The 20,490-nt window shown below is 37.8% G+C and overlaps 2 protein-coding genes across 2 annotated transcripts; both read right to left on the bottom strand.

Moving 5' to 3' along the window:
- Nucleotides 1–5,057: 5,057 nt before the first annotated feature.
- On the bottom strand, nt 5,058–9,158 carry LOC122652357 (protein DETOXIFICATION 41-like). The gene is made up of 8 exons (XM_043846069.1): nt 8,822–9,158; nt 6,598–7,142; nt 6,335–6,421; nt 6,127–6,183; nt 5,787–6,025; nt 5,472–5,590; nt 5,247–5,333; nt 5,058–5,164 (listed from the first exon to the last, which is right to left on the bottom strand). The coding sequence occupies exons 1-8, from the start codon at nt 9,134–9,136 to the stop codon at nt 5,090–5,092; spliced, it is 1,524 nt and encodes a 507-aa protein (XP_043702004.1). The 5' UTR covers nt 9,137–9,158; the 3' UTR covers nt 5,058–5,089.
- Nucleotides 9,159–15,558: 6,400 nt separating this feature from the next.
- On the bottom strand, nt 15,559–19,570 carry LOC122651114 (protein DETOXIFICATION 41-like). Its single transcript, XM_043844442.1, has 8 exons — nt 19,529–19,570; nt 18,999–19,325; nt 17,254–17,798; nt 17,047–17,133; nt 16,858–16,914; nt 16,518–16,756; nt 15,862–15,980; nt 15,559–15,729 (listed from the first exon to the last, which is right to left on the bottom strand). Exons 1-8 carry the CDS (start codon nt 19,568–19,570, stop codon nt 15,559–15,561), a joined length of 1,587 nt encoding a protein of 528 aa, XP_043700377.1.
- Nucleotides 19,571–20,490: the final 920 nt, after the last annotated feature.

Here is a 20,490-nt window from a genome sequence, read left to right as displayed (position 1 = left end):
TCGTTAACCACTTTGGTGACAAGAAGTTGCATCCTTTACTGTAATATTACCAATAATATATGTAAAAATTTTATTATAATAAAAAGAAATTTATTTATTTATTTTTAGGTGTGGCTAATGGGTGCTTGAGGAGGAGACATGCAAAACTGAAGTCATCGTTTAGGAAAAAATTTGGATAACCACCCCCCTAATCCTCATGAGTCCCGCTCCTCATATGAGAACCATTCTTGGGACCTGAGCACCACCCATATGGAATCCACTGCCCCCTCTGGATTCCATGTGAGTAGTTGATATAAATGTGGTTAACTTGGAAGTCAATCCAAGTCCTATTCAGCAACAAGAGCACCAGGAGCCAATTGTACAAGCCCAGCAAGATCCCACGTACGCATCAGACATTCCTTTGAATGGGAAACGAAGTAGGAAGATACCTGTTTGGGCAAAGGACTATGTCATGTTGTTGTAAGAGAACTAAAGGGTACAACTGTTAGCTTCCTAGGAGGTTAGTTGAAAGGGAAAAGGGTACAACTGTTAGTTTCTTAGGTTTGTTACAAATTGGTTGCATGTGTTGTCTCTCTATTATTATAAAAGGTGTATTGTATTCTTTGGGAAATTAATCTCACTTTTTTGTCTTCTTTTTCTTTATGAAATTCCAGATCTCTTTTCCCTTCTTTTCGTTCTGTTCCAGAAAGATCACTTCCCCTGTTCTTCTCTTAACATTAGTGCTCAAATACCAAGGACCGTCCTGAGCCACACTCAAACCTCATGCCCTTGCTCCTATTCCTATTAATTATTGTGGCCTAAACCTAGTTAGAGTATGCCGGCTCCATGAAAGGTTCAATTTTTTTATAGGAATCCGTCGAATCGGGATCCTCGGTTGCCGCTGCCTGTGTGAGACCTGTGCGGCCAGCGTGCAGTCTCACACGGCCGGGGTGTGTATCCCATGTAGACCCCACTTGGGTAGTGGGTAAGACAGTCATTTTATTCTTGTCTGTATGAGACTACACGTCGATTGTATGGACAGACAGCAGTAGAGGATCCAAATTCGAATCTGTCAAGTGATTATCATCTTTATTGCATAACAAGGACAATGAATAATAATAAATAAAAAATAAAAAAAACGAGTTTAATAAATTATTAGGGAAAAGAAACAACACATGATCTAGCATCGCCGCGTGTACCTGTGCTCAGATACAGTCGCACTCTAAATGATAGGGGTGTACCGATCATTTCACACGCGTCTGTGTGTCTGGACACAGGTCCATGCCGTGCTGCCCATCACAAGTAGAAATTGAACGTCAGGAACAAGTTGTTCAAAAAAAATTAATGTTAGGTTTAGGTACTCTCCGGTTTGGATTCTGGACCTTAAAAACTGGTTGGTAACTCAGCTCCAGGATGAAACATAGAATGGTAGTTTAAATACCACCCTCAATTAAGATCTCAAACCCCGCCCTTTAAAGTCCAATATATATATATAGCTCGATCTTCTACTACGTTTTTGAACTTCCTTGATCTCTGTATCAACCGAATATCTAGATATTCAGATTTCCATTAATTGTAATGCTTTTCTTATCTCATGATTCTTGTATTGTAGAGTTTCCATTTCACAAGAATTCTATCATCACATGTAATCTCATATATATTCTTAGCCAATCCATATTAGAGTTAAGGCAATCAATACAGACACAATCTCTTGATCTAGCAATCTACATGCTATTGAGTTGGAACACCCGGCCCCTTTGAAACTAATTTATCGTCCTCTGAAAGCTCTGGGCAACTATAATTAAGCTGCTGCTGGTGGTGCCTTGTTGATGTTTGCCCTTACCTGGAGGCTTGTTTGGGTGTCTTAGACTCCTATATGTATACATGCTCTGTTGTTTGATCACCCAGATGGCTATAGGGCATCTACAAGCAAGCTGTGTTGTCATGGTAAGTCTTGTTTCCACCTGTGAGTTTGAGATCTACCTATCTATGGGCTTCGATTTTGTGAAAAACTCAGAGGATGAAGAGATGCAAAACTTGGAAAAGTTTTGGCTGTAACCCATGCTCCTGCTGCCCCAATCCTAGGCGCAAACTTGAAATAATCCCTATCTCCTTTGGGTTCACAAATACCCTCAGCTTTTAGTATTTTCCATAATACCCTTTTGGATTTCAAATCCGCGCCTACAATTGGGCAGCAGCCCATGTTATGCATATTTGCATGATCTAAAACTTCAGTGAAAGAATGCATTCTGTTTTTCAATTTTTTTTTTGAAAATTAAATGAATTACTAATTTCCATTCATGATTATTTTTTTTCAAAGCATTATAGAGAATTTAAATTTATCCTAATTTTGTATTTAAAAAAAAAGGTACTTCTTTTGGCTATTTTTGTAATATTCTGAAATAGGAAATTATGGAAGAAAAAAAAACGAATTCTTGCAATTTATAAAGCATGCTAGTTAATGTAATTGTTGTCTATAATGTGTTTAAAAATGGGGTGATGCATGGTTTTATTTTTCGATATATCTGATATTAATAAAATTTTCAAAAATTGATTTTGGTAATTTTAAATAACTTAAAATTAAAAATTAAAAAAAAAAAGGAATATAAATGATAAATCATTATGATTTTGTGTCTTTCAAGTATGATAGTTAAAGGTAAATTTAGCTTATTATGTGTTTGAAAAATTGCATTTTGAGTTATTTTTATAATAGTCCAAAAATAAAAAATTTCCCAAAAATGAATCTTAATTTATTAAAGGATGTTAGTTAATATTAATTTTGTTAGACTATTATGTGTTTAAAAAATGACACTTTTGGTTTTTTTTTTTTTAATTAATCCGAAATTCAATAATTGTCAAAAACTGAAATGTGATTAGGAAATTTTAATTTACTTTAGAATGGTACATTTTGAAAATTATTTAATGTTTTTATAGGTTTATGAGAGCATTTCTTTGCCAATTGACCAATATTTTTTTTTTTCTAATCACCCACATAATTTGTAGTACTTTATAATTTTTCATAAAAATATTTATAAATTCTTTTATTTTTATATTGATATTGATATTTTTCTGGTTTTTGTGAGCTTTTTCTATTTATTTTTAATATCTAGGACGAATGCTATCCAATTCCAATCCAATAAATAAAGTAGATTGGTTGGTACAAAATTTGCTGAACCGGATTGGAATCAGTGGTGACCAATTCCGATTTATTAAACCATGTATATGGGTGGTACCGTTGTATATGTTGCAGCTGAGATCCTCTTGAGGTGAGCATGCACACAGAGAGCCAAGAAACACAATAGAAGAATTGATCGGAGTGAGATTGTATGATTTCACTTGTCTTCGATCACTCTAGTTCTATTTATAAGACGAGGAAGCAATGTCTTGGGTTCACATAAGCCTCAGGTTCATGTAGTCTTGAGCTTATGTGAAACACGTACTTTGGAATTTGAGAGGGAGATCTGAGCAAGAACCGTTGAACTAATTTGTAGTTGGCATCGTTGAGAGTCCTAAGCTGACTGGTCACATGGAAAGTTTTGGTCATGAGTTTGGTGTGAGGAATCTTGGTCTTAACGACTTCCTCATGGACTCTAACCGATCATGTGTGGCCTTGTGGGCTTGCTTACATGGCTTCGGGCTTGAGTTCCTACAACGTGACATCCATCTTTTACAGAGCTGGTATGTTTTGAAGTGTCGGGTTCTAGGAGTAGCTCTCTCCTTGAATTTTTGCTTAGTAGGCTTTGGTCATTTCAGCCATGGTTTTAAATATCAGATTCGGTATCGATTTCGATTGGCCGACTAATACCAATACAGATCGACCATTGGTCCATCTCGGATGGTTTTGCAGTTATTTTTCTTTTGAAAAAAAAAAAATCAGTTTCAACTAAGCTTTATGTAATCCTAAGCCCACCTTTCTACGAAAAATTAGACCATGCTCTCAACTGGCTTTAACCGAAGGGGTGATCATATTCACCTATAAACCAACACAATCTTACTGAAGCCCAATTAATCTTGAGCTCAGTTTGGATGCCTCAGCCTGGCCAGAGCCAGTGTTTTGAGGAACAAGAGGGCTATAGCTCCTTGGCCCATCCAACCACCCCCCCCCACCCACCTTCCAAACTAGAATAGCTGCAAAGCCTCAAGGTTAGATGTTTTGCATCAGTGAATGGCAATGAACCAGGCCCATACCAATCCTAGAACCCTGACACCAAAATTTGATATTCCTACTTTCTTTCTGTATCACCAAACTTTGGAATGTATTTATTTGGCCCAAAAAATTCACGCCCAATTCTAGCCCATGGACACCTTAAGGAAGCCCAGAACCATGTGAAGTGGGTTTGGCTGAGGTCCAATTTAGGTTGGTTCAGTCCGTATATCGATATGAGCCATGCTTTTTTCATATTAATCAAGGGAAAATCAAGGCTGAGTTAAACCAAATTTTGTAAGAAAAAGCAGCTAGTTTTAGCTTTTACTTGCTAATGCAGCTTTTAGATAGATATGGTACAATAAGGATCTTGGCCTACTCCTAAAATTGCACTTGATTCCAACATGGATAGATCAGTACTTTGGTTTTGTAATCAAGCAAGGTTGGGCTGGATTATTGTTGAACCTAACCCAACCCGTCTTCTACATTCTACTCTGATCCATCTTGTAGTATTGAGCAAAAACTTCAAACTAACCCAACAGACCTGTTTCTGGATATAGCAACTAGTTGGGCCAATTATACATATGGAAGGTAGGCTCAGGCTGGCCTAAGTTGAAACTGAAGACTCAGCCCTAATCCTAACCAAGCCCAGCTTACAAAACAGGGAACATCAGATGTTGATTTTCAGGATCAAGTGACTAATTGCAATATTCATCTAAATTTTCATTTCTCATAAGCCACAATGATCAAAATTCTCAATTCATCTAGCTCACTTCCATCACATATTGCCAAATGTGACCAAAGATACAAAGATCATGAATCAACCACCCCCCCCCCCCCCCAAAAAAAAAAAAGAGAGGACAAAACTCGGACCTTCTTCTCCTGATTTCTTCCAATCCGCTCTCAATAGAAGCATATGGTATCATCAATCTATAGAAAAACAAATGGTAATTTTCTTGGTATTGGTCATGCTATGTTCTCCACAAAATCAAGTTTTTCTTCATCTGCCGATATCTTTAATCGTTCGGTAGCTTTTTCAACCTACAATGTATCAAAGATGAAGTCTTGATAAAATGTAACATACTGATAGATCAAATGAGTAAAGTAGGGTCATTTTAATTACCTCTTTATTCCAGTTTGTTCTAGCAGTCAAGATTATGAGGGTCACTGTCTGAAGAAAAACTCCAAATATCATTCCCCACCAAATTCCCTGGGAAAAACAAATAACCAGCAGTTTAGGCATCATGGACCAAAAAAAGAACTCCATAATTGAATGAAAATTGAAGTGTGTTTTTGGGTGTCTCTCCAAAAGTGTGTGTGAAAGAGAGAGAGAGAGAGAGAGACTTACTGCCACTCCAAGGCTTGTTTTGAAGCCAAGAACACATCCAATAGGAAGACCAATGATGTAGTAAGTGCTTATGTTAACATAAGCAACCAGAGCTTGCCATCCACTCCCAATGGCCACCCCTGAAATGCCAAAATTTCTCTGAACAATTAGACTCTGGGTCCAGTAAAAAAATTGTAACATTGGAGCAACAGACCCAGAAAACACCAGAAATTTTAGAGCTCATCCCAGCTATATAGGCTCCTTTTGGCCTAAGATGAAGAATGTCTAATAAGAGCAGCCCCTAGCCCATAGCAAAATGTGGCATGTAATGTTTACCTGAAAGTATGGGCTGAATTCCATTTAGAAATACTGAGATTGCAAGCAATGGAGTCAAATCTGAAACTGCTGTAATAACCGCATCATCGCTAGTGAAAGCCCTACTTAGTATGGTGCGACCTATCAATACAAATACACCCAATATAATACTGATCAAGATGCTTGTTGCATTAACAACGAACACCGAGAATCTCGCAACCTTTGGGTTACCAGCCCCTAGCTCATTTCCAACTCGAACACTGCAACACCCAAACCCAGGGTATAACTAAAAGTGATCAAAAGGGATTATTGACTTGGACTGATTAAACTGTGAATTGTAAACAGATCTAGTGTCACAAACCTGGCTCCTGTACTTAGGCCTAACATAAACATCATGTCCCAGTTTAGATAGTTCATGCTGAAAATTTTTCAAAACAATGAAACCAGATGTAAGGAGGCAATTTATTGAGTTATCGAAAGAATACTCCAAAGAACAGAGCCATCTTTGAAAGCATAAGAAATATTATGGTGGCATAAGAGATCTATAAGAGAATGAAGGGCATACATACCAAATGGAAATAGAGTCAAGTGAGATTGTAGGATTAGGGAGCAGTCCTGATATAAGCACAAGTCCTTGGCTGAACCATATCTCCAAGCTGCAATGAGAGAGTTCTCATGAAAAATTAGTAAGTGAACTAGAAAAGTAAGCCCAAGACTTCACTTGGGCATCACTAGCTTGGAAATTTCAGCATTAATCTTAAGAAGATTAGGGTATGCATTACAATTGCTCAAAGCTCAAAGTGAGCCCATATTCAACATATTAGTTACTCACCAAAGCATAACAGCAGAGGCAACTGTCAGCTTCAAGTAAGACCATAACCCCCTAAAGGCCTTCCTTGAGAATCCTGTCCAAGTTTCCTTGCAAGATGGGCTCAAAATTATATAAAGCCCTGTCACAAATACAAGCAGCCACCAAGACAAACTCAATGTAAGAGCTGCACCCAGGAGGCCAAATTCCACCACATCCACAACCAACCATGTGAGAAGTATATGTAGAAGGAAGATCCCAACAGACATGTAAGCTAAGGGGTTTACGATGTTCTGTGCTTGGAGGAATCTCTGCATAGGGCAATAGATTGCAAATGCGTATAGTTGAGGGAGCAATCCGTGTGCGAAAATCTGTCCTTGTTCTGCTATGCTATCTGACTGACCGATTGCTCGGAGGAAACTGCCGGAGTACCAGTACAAACAGGTTAGGAGGACAGAAGCACCGAGATGCAAGATTATGGCTTTTTGGCAAACAATACCCAAGGAAGCATACTTCCTTGCTCCATAAGCCTGTCCACATACAGTTTGAACAGCACTAGCCATTCCCAACTGTATAAAAAAAGAATAGGGGGATGGGGATGTTAGGGAGACATGATCAATAAGTGTGAACAAGGGTGCTTAAAATGTGCCTAATTCATTTAAGCCTTGTATGCTTTAGGGACACAATGTACTTTACTTGGATTTTAGTTTTTGAAAGCTCACTTACATTAAGTAAGAAGAACTAGCAAACATGGGCCTAGAAAAGCAGGGCAGGGTCCATTTCTAAGAACCAGACAGAGTTGTACTATATAGGATCTACAACAGTTTTAAGTTTTGAGCCATTTTATTTCAGGCTATGTTTCTAATGCAAGACACAAGAAAAGAAAAGAAAAGAAAATTTTCTTTACTTTTGTCTTATTATATTTTGTTTTCTTTTCATTTTTTCCGTTATTTTCTTACATTCCAAACTTAGCTTTAGGGTATATTTGTGTAACACAAAATGAAGAGAAAAAAGGAAAAAATTGATGAGAAAAGATTAAAAGTTTTTTTTTTTTTTTTTTTTTTTTTCTATTTGTCTCTATTCATTTCTTAACAAACAGACCCTTACGAAATTAAGTGTTGAACCTTTGGTCATATTCTGCACTGCCTTAAGAGGTTTCAATCCCCTCAAAACCTATAGGAACAGAGGTATTTTGCCCTTTGTCCATTAGTTTTTAAGAGGAAAAATAAACAAACCAAGCTGAAACTAGAAATTCAGAAACCTTTGGGAATGGAACCTTAAGTGTCCTTCAAGGTAAGGTCATTGACTCTCTAAATGGTCGGATGGTCGGTCCTTCTAAGTTCTATCCCCTTAGAAATGATTATAAATCGAAAATTTCCAGTACAAACCCGACCAAATTACAAATCTCTCATGTGAATCATGGCCTACATAAGGATTACATACTCTCCTTTGTCACATTCTGAAGTCCGGGACTCTGGTGTCAGGATAGTTGAATACTTCTAGATGATCAATCTCAAGTACATGTTACTTGATCAGACAGCCAGATATGGTTGCCTTGCGTAATAATCCTAAATCAATGGCTGAAATCGAAAGTGCAGAGAAATTTCCATGCAAATGGGCAATACTTGATACAAACCTGACACCTACCAACTAAAAAAAATATATTATTTGATCCAACTCATCATCACGTGATCACTCATCTTATCCGGCGCGGGCTGTCCGTCCTGCCGTGCTGCGTAGACACAAGGCGTCTCGCATTGATCGCCTTACCCCTACCTGAGCCCATTGCCCTAGTGGGGTAAGGCGGTTATTGCGCACGACCCTGTGACTGCACAGCACAGGCAGAGTCAGGACACGGCAGCGCACCGTAGAAGATATGTGTTGTATCTACTGCTCAAAGATTCAGAGCTAGGGGTAAAGATAGTCTCATTAAGAACAAAAAAGGTCACCATTTGATAGCACTGTTCCTGAATATAGAACTAAGAGGGCGCTATTGTTATAGCCCTAGATGTAAAAGACCTGCAAAGAGATTCTCACTTCTTGGCTCCTTGAGAAGGATTGCAAAAAGAAAAGAAAAAGACAATATAAAACATAGTCGTTTAAGGTTGTCAAAAGATTTAATTGCACTGAGAGAGAATAAAATTAATTCAGAAAATAAATGGGGTTTTCATATTTTCTCCATTACCAGTCACTACTAAAGCACAGAGAATTCTAACAAGAAGAAGAAGAAGATTCAAAGAAGACTTACCATGATCCCATAAGCAAGACCTTGAATACCAACATTGGCAATGGAAGCACCAGCAAGTTCCAAGGCACCCAAATGGCCAGTGAACATCTGGGTCACCAAACTGAGCATGAAATTGAAGACAGAGACAGCAATTGAAGCACCAGAGAGATACCAGAGGAGCTTGGACTCCCAACCCACCAGCCTCAGCCACGGTCCAACAGACACTGGCTTCTGTGCCAAGAGCTCCTCCACAGCTTCTGAGGACAGATCGGAGACTCGAGCTTGGTCATTGATCCCTTGCAGCAATGGCTGAGTGGTGCCACTGTTGCTGCTCATGGTTAATAGCTCTGTTGCTTTGTGATTGCCCAAGTGACACGCGGCTCTCGGGAAATTTAGTGAGTGAGATACCACTTTTGTGGATTTCTAGGGGCTTTTTATGTATCTATTTAATGGTTACCTACCATTCCACATTAATAGGAATTGTTGTCATGACTGACGAGCACCAAACTGTTTGGTTTGGGGTCAACCTACAACTCTTCTTGATTAGAAAATTTCTGGGAATATTGATGAGCACGAACCGGTTTTTCTCGCCGGCAGCTCTCGAAGCGTTAATTTCATTTTAACTCAGTGATGGCCACTGAGAGGGTGGTAAATCAATAAACTCTAAAAAAAAAACTTTCAATAGATTCACTTCCTAGTTCACCTCATTCATGTTGTTAGTACTCAACACAATCATTGAAGGTGTCCTCTCAACTACATAGTCGCATAAACTACATAGTCGCATAGGCAATACTGCCTAGTAACTCTGATCAAGGCACACTCAATCACAATCAGCGACCATGATGTCTAGCACTGATGATCATAAAGTTGCCAAGAGCTACTATGTCTATTGTTCGAAATCCTTCACTCAAGCATACAATCTCAATCACTGCTAAAGGTCTTCACTGATGACACATAAAATCATAGACAATCATGTACACATCTCAACCTAATTGTCACAAGCTCTACTCCCATCCCGTAGACAAGTACTCTAATATTCCAAGCAGGCATCCATAATACAGAAAAATACTTGCTTCGACAGTTTAACTACATGCACAGAGTAATGATCACTCACCATCTACTCATCACTAATTTTTCCAGCATATAATTGAGAGGCACAACCATGACAATTTCCAAGTTTCCACCCTCGATGTACAAAGGTGTGTCTTCACCAGTCTACCCAGAATGATCTAGGAGGCCGCACCCACAACAAGTTTTCCGGCCTCAAACCAAGAGGCCAAACAACTAGCCAATTTAGGTAGTCAATGCTACCAGTGTCCAACACCCACTGAACACACTCACATACGGTCAAATAGGGTTTACATGAATGCTCTACAATGAAATCCACATAGCATAGGTGTAACCTAATTAATACATGTAATGGAAATTCAGTAAAAGTAAAACAGGCAACAAGGAGCAAAAAATCTCACAACAATGCACTCTCTGATCACTGATGTTCGAATATTTAACTAGGATCACCAACTTGTCATTAGATTCTTCAAATCCTCCCAAATTGATGAAGAACTGAAATCTTTAAGTATGCATAATCATTGGAGTCCATGAGTGGTCCAGTGTGGGCAACCCTTTCCTCTCCATCTTTTTCTTTTCATCTTTTTTCTGTTCTTTCCTTCCTTCTCTCCTTCTTTTCTTCCTTCTTCCCCTTTCATTTCTCCTTTCTTTTTCTTTCTTCTTGTTCTCTTTAATTCAATGAACCTCAGAATTTCAAACGAAGAATCCTCCTCTCCCACGGTTTCAGCAGCTTCAATAAAGCTCTAACAATTTGTAAGAGCACAAATGGGGATGGGTTCAATGCATACAAGAAGGGAAATGGGGTTTTTGCTATATTCGGCAACACAATGGCTGCAAACAGTGTGTTTTATCTCCTTTAGAGTATAGAGCTTCCCCACGAACATTCTGCAAGTTGGATCATCCCAAACGATTGAAAAATGAGGGAGATATAACATTTTAAAGTTGGACTAACCAGTGAAGAATAAATAGAATCTTGAGGCAGTGTATCCGTATGCGTGGGCTGTGCCGTAGCGCTCTGTAATCACTTGTAACGCACATGCAGTGGCTGGCGTCATGGGAACCATTGGATCAAGATCTGAAATGGCACCATAAATGAACTCCGTCAGATTGCGTCAGAAGCGGCAGATGGTCAGCGTAAAACCCGGAGAATCTGGAGCGTCGATTCCATATCTCGTGACGATCCTGTCTGTAACGGAATGGACAGCATGCCACGTTGCGCCCTGCGGTTTGTTTGTGCGGCACAGATTATTTCCATCCGTCCGATTTGCAGAAATGGGCGAGAAAGATATATATCCGTTGGATCTGAGGGTCGAAATGTGAAGGGTCTGTAACTAATTGAATGGAATCATTTCTCATGCGTACAGTGTGTCAATGTAACACCATAGAGGAACTACAGGGGTGTACGGGAAATTCAAATTGATAAGTCAGATCTGCATCTGATCTTGCGGACGTGACATCCATCAACGGATTAGTGCATCTGATGTGCTACTGTCTGTGTAACACGGAATCACTTGATTCGAAGACCTAATAAAAAGCAACCAAAGAGAATCTGGTTTCTGTCATCCACAGATCTGGAATATACCAGATTAAATAACCATCCGAGGGACCATAATACGGTGACCCGGTCAGCGGTTTCCTCCAATGTATGACATAACACAAGTTTCTCTGTCCACCCAGCCTACCAGAAATAGTATCTAAGCCATAACTTTCTCATCCGATCGAAAATCAAATGTTCTGGAATTCATCTTAGAATTCTAAAATTCTCCCATTTTACTTTTAAATTGTGTGATTGTACGAAAAACTACTATATCTCTCCTCTATTCAACATAGAAATGACGCACTTCTAGTTGAGTTGGAAAAGAGATTTGTTAATCTACATTTCTCATGTATGTTTATCCTCCCAGTTCTGCCATTTAATCTTCCAAAAATACCAATGAACCCGTTTTCAATGCATGATCCTCTGAAATTGGTACTTAACTATACTAGGCCTTTAGTTGTTGCTGTTGCACTGCTCAATTTAACTTGATTTTCTTACAAATATGGATGATTTTTTAACTTTAAAAAAAAAAATGGATGATTTTTTAACTTGACTAGATTTACATTAATTAGTTTACTAATACTATGGTAATGTTAACAGATTATAATCATAAAAAATTAATAAACATGACCTAGATAGTTTTATAAACTCAAATCCATTTTTGGGTAATATTGTAATTTTATCATTAATACCTTTCAACTATGCATACCATGATTTTTTCAAATTAAACTTCCCCATAGTGGGGGGAATGGTAGATGGAGGAGAAGGCTCACGTGTTCTCATGTTTTATTTTAATTTTTGTTTTTTATAATTGGGTCGAGGCATCTCATGCCCACTCTGCTTCACAGATCCAGAATCATCTTTATTGCGTAGCAAGACAAATATTCCAGCTTTCCATTTCCCAAAGTAGCATTGAACCTCGGGAACCTTTTTGTTTTTTCGACAACAAAAAAGTTAGGTTTGGATACTTTCTAGTGTGGACTTTGGACATCAAAAACTGGTTGGTAACTGCCGGATGAAACCTAGAATGGTAGATAAAGATTAAAGACCCTTTTAAGTACAGTTAGAAAACTGGGATTTGGCTGGGCGAATCATCCGAGTCAAAATTTTAGAAAATCTGGTCCAGATTCGTGTAGACTAAGTTAGAGTAAAAAAATGAAGAGATTGAGTCATAAATTGTCCGAGTCAAATAATACTCGATAGTTTTACTCGAGTCATGACAAATTCGACGAGTTTATTTGTTTAAAAAAAAAAAACAAAAACATAAAGTCGGTTCACTTGGAAATTGAATTGACTAAAGTAGTAAATCCTTATTCTAAATTAGTAAAAAACCCTCAACTCCTTGTCTCCCTTCTCTTATTCAATGGTGTAAACTCAAAAATGCATTAATATGTGAGTCATATTATTATTATTATTTATTTTTCTATGTTTTTTTAATTTTACTAATTTATACATATTTATTGCATTAAAAATAAAAAAAACATGACTCGCCTTGAGTGGGTTTGACAAGATCAAGTCACCAGATTTTTCTTAAAGACGAATCGAATCAGAAAGTCTGGTTTTCTAACTATATATGCTTTTAAGTTCTCAAAACTTCCCTTTAAAGTCCAATATATAAAGCTCTTCTAGTTTCTGAACTTCCAGATCTGCATGCTACTGGGTTGAAACACACCTTGAAACTAGTTAGTAGATGGGCTAGAATTAATGGCTTCATTATCCATTGTTGGTAATGGATGACTTTATGTGTAGTGCCTCAAAGGAAAACCCTTGGCTTAGTTTTTATTTTGTTATAGTTGTTTGGTCTTCTTTTTTCATAATTTACTTATGCCCATGCTGGAAGAAGAAGAAAAATTATTTATATGGGCATCATTGAAGGAATCGGAATCGGCCCCCAACCTTGATCATGATATTAATCGATTCGATATGATTTAGTAGAAAACAAAAAAAAGTCCACAAGCGGTCCTCTATTCCGTCCTTGAGTTTCAGATCGTGACTTCTCCCTAAATTTTTTTCCAAACCATTTGAAATTTCTGGAGTCCTTCTGTGTATGAAAGATATGCTTGTCCATCTACCGGTTCAAATTTTGTGAATTGCTGGAGGAGATCTCAAGCTCTTGCATCTGAGTTTTTAGTGATTCATGTAGTCCAAAGTGATTTTTTCAAATTTCTCCCATGTTTTCTGGTATTTTGGCTTGAATTTAAAGTTTTTATGCTTATTTGCATGGTTTACAACTTCAATGTAGGAAAGCATTTTGATGATCTTTTGTGCCAAAATTTGATGAAATATAAAGGTTTTGTCATGATTATTTTTGTACTGTTAACACATTCTAGTGAATTTTATATATTTTTGTAATAATCTAAAAATAGGAAATTATGTCCAAAAAATTGAATTTTTGTAATGTATAAAGCATGCTAGTTAATAAAAAAAATGATGCCTATAATGTGTTTAAAAAAAAAAAGTGATGTATTGGTATATTTTTTAGAATATCCAAATGAAGAACTTTTTCATTGAATTTTGGAATTTTAAATAATTGTAAGAAATAAAAACAATGGATTATAAATGTCAAATCATGATAATTTTTGTATTCTTCAAGCTTGATAGTTGACGGTAAAATTAGCCTATTATGTGTTAAAAATATTACATTCTGAACTATTTTGTAATAACCTGAAATTGGGGAATTTACCCAAAAAAGAATTTTTGTAATTGTTAAAGCATTCTAGTTAATGTAATTGTTAAACTATAATGTGTTTTAAAAAGTGCATTTTGGGGCTATTTGTTTATTAATAAAAAATTCTACGAAAAAACAAATATTATTTAAAAAATTAAAAAAATTTGTCCCAAAATTGAAATGTGAAAAAAAAAAATGTTAATTATCTTTAGAATGACACATTTTGGAAATTATTTAATACTTATATAGGTTTATGGGTGATCTCTTGCTATTTTGACCATTTTTTTAACCATCCACATAATTTATAAGTTTGTTTTCCCATGTTTTTTTACACGTTTATTTTACATTAGGTTTCAATTTATTTTTTAAAAACTATTTATTTTTAGTTTCAGGCTGATTCATAGTCCAACTTAATAAAGTGAATTGGTTAGGACAGAATTGACTGATTCGGAACAGAACGAGCCGCGGCCGATTACAGTCCCTGAAACCATATATATGGGTGGTTTTATGTTTTTAAGATTGGGCTTCTAGGAGGAGTTATCTCCTTGAATTTCACTTAGTGGGCTTTTGTGATTTCAACCAAGCTGTTTCTATAATCCTAAGCCCATGTTTCTAGGAAAATTAGACCAAGCTCTCTCTAGATTCGCTTTTAACCCAAGGGGTAGCATTATTCACCTACACTCTAATCTGACGCCAATACATCTTACTGAAGCACAATTAATCTTGAGCTCAGTTTGGCTGGCACAGCCCAAGGCCAGCCAGTTTTGAGAGGACCAAGACGGATAGCTATCACCTTTCCCCAAGGTTTAAAAACTTGGGATAGGGAACAGAATCGATCAGAGAGGATTTCGATCCAAATCGGCCTGAATTGGTTCAAGAATTAGGAATCTAAGCTATTTTATAGTGAAAATTGAATTGGTTTAGGAATCGAGAATCGGCCCATAATTCGGTCCGATTCAAGATGAATTATAAAGAAAATGATTAGGAAATCGGTTGATTCGGATCCGATTCAGATTCGAATCAACCAATTCACCAATCCGATTCCCAATTTTTAAAACCATGCCGTTGCCCATCACCTCCACTAGAATAACTGCTCCATCAGAAAGCCTCAAGGTTAGATTTTTTGCACAGTGAGGTTCAGATCAGTCCGACAACCTGACACTTAGTATTACTAGTCGTGTAAGTTGGGCCAGATTCAACCCAATTTTATGCGGATCAGGGCCTCAGGAAAATTGGGTCGAGCAAAACTCAATACCCCTTATGTTCTGGCTGTATTCTTTTCATCATATTAAGGCTATGTTTGGAAGAAAAGAAAAGAAAAAGAAAAAAACAAAATTTTTTTTCTTTATAATCCATCTCTTCACATTCTGTAGAAACATATGCTAGTTTTCTTGGTAATGGTCATCCAATGTTCTCCACAAAGTCAAATTTTTCTTCGATCATCTGCCTATATCTTTAATCGATCTGCAGCTTTTTCGACCTACATTAATGTATCAAAGATGAATTTTTGATTAAATATAACTTAGTGATGAAGAGATCAAGTGAGTAAAGTAGGGTCATTTTAATTACCTCTTTATTCCAGTTTGTTCTAGCAGTCAAGATTATGAGGGTCACTGTCTGAAGAAAAACTCCAAATATCATTCCCCACCAAATTCCCTGGGAAAAAGACATAACCAGTAGTTTAAACATCATGAACCAACTAAAGAACTCCATAATTGAATGAAATTTGAAGTGTGTTTTTGGGTGTCTCTCCAAAAATGTGTGTGTGAAAGAGAGAGAGAGACTTACTGTCACTCCAAGGCTTGTTTTGAAGCCAAGAACACATCCAATAGGAAGACCAATGATGTAGTAAGTGGTTAGGTTAACATAAGCAACCACAACTTGCCATCCACTTCCAATTGCCACCCCTACAATGCCAAAATTGTATTGGACAATTAGAGACTGTGGATCTTCGTTAATAAGGAGTGCGGGATCGAATGGCTGGGCTGGCGTGTGCCAGGCAGCCCAGCCATTATTGGATGCCTCATTTGGGCACTCATTGGGCGATCACCTCATTCTCAGAATGCATACAAAATACAGCCTAAGTGAGAGCAGCCCCTACCCCCAGCTACGGCTGTAAACGGATCGGATTCGGCTTGGATAGTGCTATATTCGCATCCGCATCCGATTAGCTATCGGACGGATTCGGATAGTACTAAACGGATGCGGACACGGATACGGATCAGATATTTTATCCGTTTACATGTAAATATAGTTTTTCGGATAGCCATAGCCTATCCGTATCCGCATCCGTTTAACTTTCGGACGGATTCGGATAGTGCTAAACGGACATGGACATAGATACGGAAACGGATTTCGGCTATTCATTTACACCCCTACCCCCCCCCCAGCTCCCCATCCCCATAATATCCCTAATTAAGCAAAATGTGGCATGTAATCTTTACCTGAAAGTATGGGTTGAATTCCATTTAGGAATACTGAGATTGCAAGCAATGGAGTCAAATCCGAAACTACGGTAACAACCGCATTATCACTAGTAAAAGCCCTACTTAGTGTGGTGCGACATATCAAAACAATTGCACTGAATATAATACTGATCAAGATGCTTGTTGCATTAACAACAATCACTGAGAATCTTGCAACCTTTGGGTTACCAGCCCCTAGCTCATTTCCAACTCGAACACTGCAACACTCAAAACACATTAACTAATTGAAAGTGAATATAGATTATTAACTTGGGCTAATTCAACTTTGAGGTGTAGTAAATAGATTAGTGTCACATACCTAGCTCCTGTACTTAGGCCTAACATAAACTGCATGTCCCAGTTTAGGTAGTTCATGCTGAAATTTTTCAAAACAATGAAACCAAATGTAAGCAACCCAAAGAACAGAGCCATCTTTGATTCAATTCATAGGAAATATTATGGTAGCATATATAAAAGATCTATAAGAGAATGAAAGCTATGAACCTACCAAATGGAAATAGAGTCAAGTGCGATAGTAGGATTAGGGAGCAATCCTGATATAAGCACAATTCCCTGGTTATACCATATCTCCAAGCTGCAACGAGAGAGTTCCCATGAAAAATTAGCAAGTGAACTAGCAAAGTAAGCACAAGACTCACTTGGGCAAAACTAGCTAGCTTGGGAAATATTAGGCTGTGCATTACACATTACTTACCACAACATAACAGCAGAAGCAAGTGTGAGCTTCAAGTAAGACCATAACCCCCTAAAGGCCTTCATAGAGAACCCTGTCCAAGTTTCCTTGCAAGATGGGCTCAACATTACATAAAGCCCAGTTACAAATACAAGCAACCACCAAGACAAACTCAATGTAAGAGCTGCTCCAAGGAGGCCAAAGTCCACCACATCCACAACCAACCATGTGAGAAGTATATGTACAAGGAGAATACCAAAAGATATGTAAGCTAAGGGGTTTACAATGTTCTGTGCTTGGAGAAATCTCTGCATAGGGCAGTAGATTGCAAATGCATATAGTTGAGGAAGTAATCCGCGAGCGAAAATCTGTCCATGTGCCGATATGCTATCTGACTGACCAATTGCTCGGAGGATGGAGCCGGAGTACCAGTACACAAAGGTTAGGAGGACAGATGCTCCAAAATGCAAGATTATGGCTTTTTGGCAAACGATACCCATAGAAGCATACTTCCTTGCTCCATAGGCTTGGCCACATACAGTTTGAACAGTACTAGCCATGCCCAGCTGTAGAGAAAAAGAATAGGGGGATTGGGGATATTAGGGAGACATGATCAATAAGTGTGAACAAGGGTTCTTAAAATGTGCTTCTTAATTCATTTAAGCCTAGTCTGCTTTTGGCCCATTCAGCAAGTCTAGGGTCAGTATAGTTGAATACTTCTAGATGATCAATCTCACGTACATATTACTTGATCAGACGGCTATACATGATTGGCTTGCATGATAATCGAAAATCAACAGCTGAAATCGAAAGTGCGGGGAAATTTCTATGCAAATGGGAAACACTTTATACAAACCTGAAACTTATCAGTAAAAAGTTTTTTTTTTTTTTTTGGGAAAAAGAACATTAACTGATCGCATGGTTTTGTGTTTAAACACACGACCACATGAATTTACCATTCAACTAGTAATAAAAATAGAAAATCTCATTCAGACATATCTTCCTAAGGATGCTCTCATTGGCCTTGGCGTTGGTGCAGACGCTACCCGGCTACTCATCATCACGTGACCACTCACTCCATTGACTGCTCAAAGATTCAGAGCGTGATTTAATCATGAGATGTACACTGTTCGCACAACATGTGTTATGGGGATGTGGGTCCCACTATTAAATTATTAATTTTTTTAGTGATAAAAAAATAGTCCCAATCTTACGGTTAGAAAGCTGCCTATGTGGAAAATAGACCACCTTTGCAATCAAGTAGAGTTCTTTCTCCTATTTTTTGTTCGTCTCTTTACTCGTCATGTCAACACTTGAGGCGAAAAATCACTTGACACACAATTTGGCTCTCTTCCAGCTGTGGTGGGAAACAGGGGGTGTTTGGATCATTTCACTGGTGAGTCCCATGACACCCCTGTTTTGCTGGGCTGGATCCACCCGCTCCAGTGACGGCTGGAGGAAACCCAAGTCCCTTCACATACGTGAAGATTCCCCACCCTCAAGAAATTCTCAATTCTTATCTCCTTGAGAAAGATTGCAAAAAAAACAAAGGAAAAGACAATATACAACATAGTCCTTTAAGGTGTTCAGAGGAATTTTTTTCTTTTGTTTTTTGGGTTACCAGCTGAGAAACAGAGAAACTGAGGGTGAACAAAATTAATTCAAAAAGTAAATGGGTTTTTCTCATTTTTCTCCAATAGCATTCACTTCTAAAGTGGAGAGAACCCAAACAAGAAGAGGAAGAAGGAGATTCAAAGAAGACTCACCATGATCCCATAAGCAAAACCTTGAATACCAACATTGGCAATGGAAGCACCAGCAAGTTCCAAGGCACCCAAACGGCCAGTGAACATCTGGGTCACCAAACTGAGCATGAAATTGAAGATAGAGACAGCAATGGAAGCAGCGGAGAGATACCAGAGCAGCTTGGACTCCCAACCCACCAGCCTCAGCCACCGTCGCACAGACACTGGCTCCTGTGCCAAGAACTCCTCCACAACTTCCGAGGACAGCTTTGAGGAAGAATATTCCATAACGAGTGAAGAGGATAGCTTAGTTAACGAATTGAAGGAGGCAATATTCAGATCATGGATCTGATACCATGATAAGAAAATAAAGGAGAACAAGAAGGCGGAATGAATAGTTTGAGTTTTATTCAATGTTCAACGACTGATGAAAAAATGGCTGTATAGCCTCAGAGTTGCATGGGTCTAATCGGAAACAGATCCTCTACCGCGCGCGGCCCCGTCCTGTCTGTGCTGCGCAGACACAAAGCCGTGCACAATGACCACCTTACCTCTGCCCCAGCACCTTGCTTGAACGGGAATAAGACAGTCATTGCATGGGATGCTGTGTCTATGCAGGACAAGACATCACCCGGTAGAAGATTGGATCCGGGTCTAAGCTAAGAACTGATTTGATATGCTTTCTATAGGAAATTGTTTGGTTTGAATTTTACATCTTATTTAATTCAGTGAAATATAAATCAAATGAACTTATTCCAGAATTTCTATTTCATTTGATTCTATCTTGCTCTTTAATGAGCCCATGGTTAAGAAAGCTGAAGAAAATATTCTTTGATTCGGGTACAATGTATATATCCCCCGATGAAAGGGATAATGATTGGGAAGAATATTTCAACTATGGGAACTATTTCAATTTTTTGGCCAAAAAACTATTTGTTATTTAAAGAAATTAATCCAAAATTGAAATAAAAATCATATCAAATCAATCCTAAGAATAGAAAGAAAAGATATATATACTATAATGGACAGTTGTACAAAATTGTATTTAATGAAATTAATCCAAAATTGAAATAGAAATCATACTAAATCAGCCCTAAGAATACAAAGAAATGATATACACTATAATGGATAGTTGTACAAAATTGTGCAAGGATTGTTCGACCATGTGAATGACTTGATTGTATCAATCACAAACTCTAACACCTCGCTTAAGTTGGAAGGGGTTGAAAGAGATTTTGTAAAAGAGAAGAGAGTTGAAGGAATAAAGATTGGGAAGAATATTTCAAATAAGGGAATTCTTTCCCTTTGATAAAAGAGAGAGTGAGTAGAAATGGAAACCATGTGCTTTCCTGGAATAAAAAAAGAGTGATGCACACGTTAATTCAATATTCCCCCTCAAGTTGCAGTGTGGAAGTTGTGAATGCCCAACTTAATTTCTAAAATTATGATGAAATTTATCATGTCCAAGAGTTTTAATAAAAATGTTTGCAAGTTGTTGTGAAGAAGAAATATA

Source organism: Telopea speciosissima, chromosome 2 (genome assembly GCF_018873765.1).
Source record: "Telopea speciosissima isolate NSW1024214 ecotype Mountain lineage chromosome 2, Tspe_v1, whole genome shotgun sequence".
Taxonomy (NCBI): domain Eukaryota; kingdom Viridiplantae; phylum Streptophyta; class Magnoliopsida; order Proteales; family Proteaceae; genus Telopea; species Telopea speciosissima.
This window is presented reverse-complemented; position numbering and strand designations above follow the sequence as displayed.